Below are 7674 nucleotides of genomic sequence, written 5' to 3' on the forward strand. Positions count from 1 at the left end.
ACTTGCAGCCTTGGTCACCCAACAATTCCAGAGCCGTAAAGGAGAGATTTATGACTTCTCTGACCTTGCAAATTGCTGAGTCAGATGGCGAAGGCTTTTTGCGGCATTCCCAGGCTTTAAAGAACCCTGTGGGCTCCCAGAGCCTGGAAACCCTCCTGTCATGGCCCTGTCCCAGCAGGATAATCATCCCCAGGCTGCAGTCAAACGGAGCAGCTGGTGCTGAATGTGCTGAGGGTCAATTCTGCACATCCTTCTCCCTGGGAAGGGTGTGATATCCCTTTTTGGGGTGCTTGTTGCAAACTCACGAGGGGTATCTCGCCCTCCCTGGTGTCCTGCTCTGCCTGCACTGGGCTCTGCTGCCATCCCAGCCGGGCTGGGGGGACTGTCAGGGCATGGCTTCATTTTCCAAGTGTAGTAAGGGGACAGTCGTCCCTCCCCAAGGACACGGGAAGCTGGACTGTCCCCACCTCTCCAGGCAGGCTGGGCCTGCTGCCAGTGTGGGGCCAGGGGGTGTTATCAGGGCTGGGCCGGCCCTGGGAGCCGGTCCCTGTCCCCCCCCAGGGCACCCCGATTATGGGGGCCCCTGGTGTGCGGTGCGCTGCAGCGATAGCACAGCGGGCGTGGGACACCTGTCCTCACACTGCTGGGGTGGGGGTGCCGGGGGGCTCCTCGTCCCTGGGCAGGGACCCCCCAGCATCCCCGGCCGTGCATTGCAGGGGGACAGTGCCATGGCTGAGAAGGTGTCCCCGAGCCCCGGCGGGGGCATCACGCCGCTGCAGCAGATGCTGGCCTCAGGGACAGGTGCCATCCTCACCTCCCTCTTCGGTGAGTGTGGCGGGGTGGGCACCGCAGTGGGGGCTGGCACGGGACGTGGCATGGCTGAGGGATGGTGTCTTTTTAGTGACACCGCTGGACGTGGTGAAGATCCGGCTGCAGGCCCAGAGGACCCCCTTCTCCAAAGGTAACCGCGCTCGGAGCAGGGTGGGGGCTGCAGCGTGCAGGGGTGTCTCAGCTGGCAGCGCTGGTGGCAGGGATGCCTCTGCTCTGGAGCCTGGGGCCATCACGAGGTGGCAGCTTTCCACGGGCGCCTCGTCCTCACGGGCTTGGGGGCCCTGCCGGGGGAGCTGGGCTCGTGCTTGGCTCTGTCCTTCCGCCTCCACAGCCCGGTGCCGAGGGGTCAGCGCTGTGCCCGGCAGCCCCCAGCCCCACAGAGGCTCAGCCTGCTGCAGCTGCTGGCTCTTCCAGTCTCCGTGCTGCTCCCCATGGACTCTGCCCCTTCCTGTGGGGTCAGTGGGCAGGGGCTGGCCTCAAGGGACTGGTTTGGTGACAGTAGGAACCGCTGGGGAAGTGGCTGTGGAGGCACGCTGCCCCGTCACCCACAGAGCTCTCCGTGCCTGGCTGGGGGCTGCAGCCCACGTGTGCCCAGCCCCAGGTAGTGGCACGTCCCCTGTGTGGTTGCTCAGTGTGTCCCTGTTGTGTTTCAGCGTTGGCAGCGCAGTCAGTGCCCTGGGGCGCTCAGCCGGCCACATGTGAGTACGCCAGGGGCTCCTGCTGCCAGTGCCTTTGCTTTCCCAAGCCTTCATCCTGGTTTGCTTCTCCACTGGTGGTGGCTTGGGCTCCTCTGGCTGCAGGGACATCCCTGAGGTACGGGGGCTGACACTGTCCCCAGTCCAGCTGCCCCTGCAGCCCTGCTTTGGGGCTGGCTGTGCCACGTCTCTGGGGATCTGTTGTGCAGCAGGCCTGGCTGTCTGTGGTCCTCCTGTCTTGTCACTCTGTCCTGTTGCCACGACAAAGTCCCCTTGGGTTTCCACTGCCCGGTGTCCCTCGTGCCTGGCTTGAGCACGGTGGAGGGGCCGGTGCTGATGTCCCTACTGTGCCAGGGCAGCAGAGCCGAGACCAAGTGAGGCATGAGCCCTGTCCCTTGCTGGCAGTGGGTCCTGCTGTACCCCCATCCCCTGGTTCTGGCTGTGATCAGAGCCTTGCTGCAGGGTTGTTCCTCTCCTGGCCTCGGTCTCGGACTGGCCCACACTGGGCTCAAGCACTGGGGGTTTGGCTCCTCCCTGGAGGATGGGATGGCTTTGGGATCAGATGGGCTGGGCAGAGGGGAAGGGTCTCCTGTGTAATGGCAGTGCCGTTATTCCTGCCCCAGGGAAGTGTTTCCTCTACTGCAACGGCCTCATGGACCACCTGTACGTCTGCCAGAACGGCAACGGCTGCACCGCCTGGTACAAGGCCCCCGGCCACTTCACCGGCACGCTGGTAGGAGCTCCAGGCAGGGGCAGGGGCCTCCCCATCCCACAGGGGTGTCAGGGTGTTTTCTGGGGGGTTGTGTGCCCTTCTCCCACCTGTAACTCCTGCCCTGGTGCTCTGCTCTCTCCCCAGGATGCCTTTGTGAAGATCACACGCTATGAGGGCATCAGATCTCTGTGGAGTGGCTTGCCCCCCACCCTGTGAGTTTGGAGATTCTGGCTGCTCCCCCGTGCCCAGGCACACAGACGTTGGTCCCAAGCCCCCTGCCAGCCCCCAGGGAGGACACGTGCCTCTCACACCCCTTCTCCTCCTCGCAGGGTCATGGCTGTGCCAGCCACCGTCATTTACTTCACCACCTATGACCAGCTCCGGGACTACCTGCACACCCGGATGGGGAGCTGGGGCCACTACATCCCCCTGCTGGCTGGGGCCCTCGCCAGGCGTGAGTGCCCCTCCTCTCCGGGTCCCCCCATGTCCCTGTGTCCTGGCAGCAGCTCTCAGTGCCACATTCAGTGCCCGGCTCTCCTGGCACGATGCTGATGGCTCTGGGACGGCCGCTGGAGGGGACGGGGCTCATTCCCCGTGTCCCTTCTGTTGCAGTGGGTGCTGTGACAGTCATCAGCCCCCTGGAGCTGATCCGCACCAAGATGCAGTCCCAGCAGCTCAGCTACCGCGAGCTGCGCGTCTGCATCCAGTCTGCAGTGGCCCAGGACGGCTGGCTGTCCCTCTGGAGGGGCTGGGGACCCACCGTGCTGCGGGACGTCCCCTTCTCGGGTATGGCTGGGGGGCACTGGGATGGGCACAGGACCCCCCTGTGCTGCTGGGGGCGTTGGTGTGGCCACGGTGCCCCGAGGTAGCACCGGTGTCTCCTCTCCCCCAGCTCTCTACTGGTTTAACTACGAGCTGGTGAGGACGTGGCTCTGCAGGCAGCCCTGGCTGGACGGGGCCACCTTCACGGTCAGCTTCGCATCCGGGGCCATCTCTGGCACGGTGAGTGACGCTGGGGCTCCCGCTGGCCCCCGTGGGAGGGAGGAGTGGGACTGGGAGGTGACAGCAGAGCTGGCACTGGGCAGGAGCCCCACAGCCTGCCTCACCATCCAGTGTCACCCCACAGGTGGCCGCGGTGCTGACGCTGCCCTTCGACGTGGTCAAAACCCAGCGGCAGATCGAGCTGGGAGACAGTGAGGTGCACCCAGGTGAGGGGCCAGGCTCCAGGCAGGTGCCTGGGGGGCAGCCAGGACTCCTGTGGGTGTTCCCCACCCCTCACCCACTGCCCTCTCCCCGCAGTCACAGCCTCCAAGCCTTCCTCCACCTGGCTGCTGATGCAGCGGATCCGCGCCGAGTCTGGCACCCGGGGGCTGTTTGCAGGTGAGGATGTGCCCCAGCCCCGTGCTGGGGTTCCAGGTGTCACCCCTGGTGTCACCCCTGGGCTCACAGGCCTGTCCTTGCAGGGTTCCTGCCCCGTGTCATCAAGGTGGCACCTGCCTGCGCCATCATGATCAGCACCTATGAATTCGGCAAGAGCTTCTTCCAGAGGCTGAACCAGGAGCAGCAGCTGCGGGGATTGTGAGCGGGGCTGGGGCAGGGCTGGGTGTGGCCGTGCCCAGGGGACAGTGCCATCCCGGCCGGGGATCCCGCCCTGCTCCAGCCAGGTGTCCCAGGAGCGGCGATCCACGCTCGGCTGTGCAGAGCCCAAGTGCCTTCGTTCCTGCTCTGCCTCCCGCTGCCCGCACACGGAGCCAGGGCCAGCCTGGCCACCCCATCCCAGCCACTCTGGGGGACATCTGTGCCTGCTGCTGTGCCACTGGGGGGGATATGGAGCCCCCCGCACTCGTCCCTTGGCACTGGACAGATGCTGCTGCTGGATTCATGGACACTCAGACAAGGATGGGGTGTCCCAGGAGACTTGGCCAGGCAGGAGATGGAGCTGGGGCTCTGGCAAGGACCAAACCCCAGACCTCGGGGGCTTCTCTGCCTGCCCGGGCCCCCCAGCCCTGCTCTGCCTGAGGGTCTGCCCCTCCTGACCAACACTCACAGCCTCACTTTGCTGGCTCTGCATGGCCTGGGGACACATCAGGACCCTCTCCCTGCCTCTGGACCTCTCCTCCCACTCGGGATGTCCCCATCTCCTGTCAGACCCTGCGTTGGACAGACCCTGTGTGGGGACAGACCTACTGCTGCTCTGGGGGGCCGTTGTGGCACCCCTGTCCCATCCTTTCACTGCAAGGACCTGCCCCAGCTCTGCGGGCACTGCCCCCCCTACCCCAGGACTCGTGGAGGGAATTTCTCCTAATTTCTTAAATAAAATAATTGTCTCTTAATGGAATGATTTCTGTGTGTTGGGGGGCTGTGGAGGCAGCTGTGGGGTGACAGCCATGGCCCTGTTGTGTGGGCACGGTACTGTCAGCCCCAGGGTCCCTGGTGGGCGTTTACTGGGGGTTGGGGGACCCCAGGACCATCCTCCCCCCAGCAGCACCCACTGCTGATGGGCCAGGGGCTGCCCTTGGGGGTCTGCTGTGGGCCAGGGGCTGCCCTTGGGGGTCTGCTGTGGCCCCAAGGCACTGTCACTGCCCCTGGGGCTCACTGGGCCCCCAACAGCCTTGCCTGGGCCAGGACCTTGTGGCAGGGGGGCACGAGGGGTCTGTTCCCAGCTGGGGAGGTGGGTGACAAGCCAGCTCCGCTTGCTGCTTTTATTGATTCCTTTTGCTCCAACAAGGCAGATGGGGCTGAAATAAAAACCAAAATCACCCAAAACAACCCAAACCCCAGGGGAGGATGGGAAGGAAGGGGGAAGAAGTCCTCCCCCTGTTGTGGGGATGCTGCTGCAAGGGGGGACAGGCAGCCCCCGCAGTGCAGGGGAGCTGGGGGAGGCCAGGCAGGCGCAGCCCAGGTGGGCACCGGGGGCAGAGCAGGACGGACCGTGGGGCCACGCCGGACCCTCACCCCAGTGGGGGCCTGGCCGCGACCCCCCCTTGCTCCCCAGCGTCCCCCCAGCCGCGGCACAGTTCGCTCCCCCCATCCCAGCTCGCCTGGCTCCCACTCCTGCATCCCCCATCCCACCAGGTCCGTGTCTCCAGCCGGGGGCCGGGCCGGGGGGCCGAGGCGCAGCCGGGGTGTGGGGTCTCAAGATGGGGAGGGGGCTGCCGGTCCCCAGCCTCCCCGGTGGGATCGGCGAGTCCCCCGGTGGTCCCGGGGGGGCGAGGGGGCCGAGCTCAGTCCTGTGCGGGGGCCGGGGGTCTCAGCTGGGGCTGCGGGTCGGGCTGGCTTCCGTGCTGTCGCTCACCAGGCACTCGTTGGACTTGAGGCTGGCCAGGGACTTGCAGCTGGGCAGGGAGGCCAGGGAGCCGCAGAGCCCCAGCATGGAGGGCGTGGGGTCCTTCCCTGCGGGCAGAGCGAGTTGTCACAGGGCCGGTGTCCCAGCCCTGCCACCCCGGGGGGACAGGGACCGCCTCTCCCGTGAGGAGGGGGCTGCTGGGGGGTCCAGACAGCCGGGTGCATGTGGGGAGATGGGCTCAGCCCCGGGGGCACCCTGTGGTGGGTGGGGGTCTTACCCAAGGGCCCCCAGGGCTCCCCCTCGCGCTTGCCCTCTCCCAGGCGCTGGGAGTCGGAGCTGAGGCTGTTCTCGGCCGAGAGCTGGTCGGTGCTCACGAAGCTGTGCCTGTGGAGGGACAGCTCTGAGCCCCCCGGGGCTGGCACGGCCCTTCTGGCCCCAGCACGGTCCAGGGCAGGGCCGGTCTCTGCCCTCACTCTGGGGTTACCTTCTGTACAGTTTGCTGTCCGAGCCGCTCTCGTTGCCGTTGAGGGTCCCCAGGGAGGGCCACTGGTTGACCAGGGGTGTCACCATCTCCTTGGAGAGCTGGGCCAGCTGTGGGTTCTCGCAGGGAATCAGCCCCGTCCTGCAGCAAAGGCGGGTGCTCAGCACCTGGCGCAGCCACCAGTGCCGGGGACCTGCCAGGACACGGCCCAGGGGACATGTGGGGCGCTGGGGACCACCCAGGGCCTGGGGGCACCCTGGCTGCAGGGACCCCCAGCCCCCCGAGCCCTCTGGCAGCGGGTCCCCACTCACAGCTGCTCCTGCAGCTCCAGGATGACGCCCTCCAGCTCCCTCTTCTCCAGCTGGTTCTGCACCATCACCTCCTCCAGCCGGAGCTTCAGCCGCTTGTTCTCTGCCTCCAGGTCCTTCAGCTGTGACTCCCGCAGCCTCACCAGCTCCTCCAGGTACCCCTGTGTGAGGCCACTGTCAGCAGTGCCCCGCTGCCACTACCCCAATGTCCCCAGGGCCATCCAGAGTGACAAGGAGTGGCTGGGTTGCCATAGCAGCAGGATGAAGGGATGAGGGTACCAGGCTGGAGCATCCCAGGGAAGTTGATACCCTGACGGCCCCATCCTGGCTCCCGGTACCTTTTGGGCATAAACAATGCGGAATTTCTGCTCCATCTTGCGCCATTTGTTGTACCAGCTGTCCTCGTCGGTGACCAGGGGCAGGTAGGGGTGTTCAGGTGAGCTGTCCTCGCTTGTGCTGCTCTCCACACTGCCCCGCTCCTCCTCCTCGCTCAGGTAGTCATAGCTGGGGGGTGGGGGCTCAGCAGGGGCTGCCAGGCCTTCAGGGAGCCCCATGGTGGGGCTGGGGGAGCGCCAGGGGGGTCCCCAGCCCAGGCAGGGCACCCCAGCTCCTACCTCTGCGTGAACTTCAGGTAGGGCGTGTAGTCAATGACCACGGGCGTTTTGCCGTCCATCACCTCTCCCTTCAGGCAGAAGCTGAGCCGAGGCAGTGAGAGGAGGAGGAGAAGGTCAGGGAACCCCGAGGCTGTCGGGGCCCGTGTCCCACTGTGTCACCTGTCCCTACCTGAAGTCGATGGCGCTGAGCCCGATGAGCATCCCCGTGAGCACCGCGGATTCCTCCCGCAGCATGATGGCCCCATCGTCATAAAACCGTCTGTGGGGAAACACACGGCTGGATCTGCCCCCCAGCACCCCAAAAACCCACCCTGGCACACCAAAAACCCACCCTGGCACACCAAAAACCACTCTGGCACACCAAAAACCCACCCTGGCACCCCACAGAGCCCCGGTGCAGGTGTGGCCAGGGCCGGCAGGGCCAGGGGTCGCTCACCTGGTGGTCCGAGTGTCCCGCAGGGCTGTGGAGATGTACTCGGACATTCGCTTCTCCATCAGCGCCACACGGATCCAGGCCCGGCCCTGCGAGGCCAGTCCTGAGCCTCGGGGTGCCCCCACATCTGCCCCCCACCCTTCCACCCACCCCAGCGCTCCGGACACCAGCAGCTGGAGGTCCCCAGGAGCGGCTTCCAGCCCATTTCTCCACAGGGACCCACAGCTGGTGTCCCACGGGGCCCTGTGATGTGGGACAGAGCTGCAGGGGGACAGGGGAAGGGAGCAAGGTGGGGGCACAGAGGGGTGGGATGG

General features: G+C 66.1%; 2 protein-coding genes across 6 annotated transcripts in view; one reads left to right on the forward strand and one right to left on the reverse strand.

Annotated features, from left to right (window-relative positions):
* LOC107215250 (solute carrier family 25 member 39) overlaps positions 1-4571 on the forward strand; it is a 6269-nt gene extending 1698 nt beyond the window's left edge. For 2 of the 4 annotated variants that reach the window (XM_015651283.1, XM_015651284.3), the window contains exons 2-12: positions 717-825; positions 902-961; positions 1485-1529; positions 2150-2259; positions 2383-2450; positions 2568-2692; positions 2851-3024; positions 3131-3240; positions 3365-3446; positions 3538-3618; positions 3702-4571. In XM_015651283.1, coding sequence (XP_015506769.1) covers positions 717-825; positions 902-961; positions 1485-1529; positions 2150-2259; positions 2383-2450; positions 2568-2692; positions 2851-3024; positions 3131-3240; positions 3365-3446; positions 3538-3618; positions 3702-3820 — 1083 coding nt within the window. In that variant the 3' untranslated portion in view covers positions 3821-4571. Of the gene's footprint in view, positions 1-6; positions 826-901; positions 962-1484; positions 1530-2149; positions 2260-2382; positions 2451-2567; positions 2693-2850; positions 3025-3130; positions 3241-3364; positions 3447-3537; positions 3619-3701 lie in introns of those variants that run through there. The other 2 variants (XM_015651281.1, XM_015651282.1) reach the window with 2 other exon arrangements.
* Positions 4572-4926: 355 nt separating this feature from the next.
* On the reverse strand, positions 4927-7451 carry RUNDC3A (RUN domain containing 3A). 2 transcript variants are annotated; one of them, XM_015651286.2, is made up of 8 exons: positions 7364-7451; positions 7097-7186; positions 6928-7008; positions 6652-6817; positions 6317-6474; positions 6009-6146; positions 5802-5908; positions 4927-5631 (listed from the first exon to the last, which is right to left on the reverse strand). In XM_015651286.2, the coding sequence occupies exons 1-8, from the start codon at positions 7420-7422 to the stop codon at positions 5489-5491; spliced, it is 942 nt and encodes a 313-aa protein (XP_015506772.1). In that variant the 5' UTR covers positions 7423-7451; the 3' UTR covers positions 4927-5488. The 2 variants fall into 2 exon arrangements, with proteins under 2 accessions (XP_015506772.1, XP_015506771.1); XM_015651285.2 differs by having other exon boundaries at positions 6009-6198.
* Between the last annotated feature and the right edge of the window lie 223 nt (positions 7452-7674).

This window comes from Parus major, chromosome 27 (assembly GCF_001522545.3).
Source record: "Parus major isolate Abel chromosome 27, Parus_major1.1, whole genome shotgun sequence".
NCBI classification, from domain to species: domain Eukaryota; kingdom Metazoa; phylum Chordata; class Aves; order Passeriformes; family Paridae; genus Parus; species Parus major.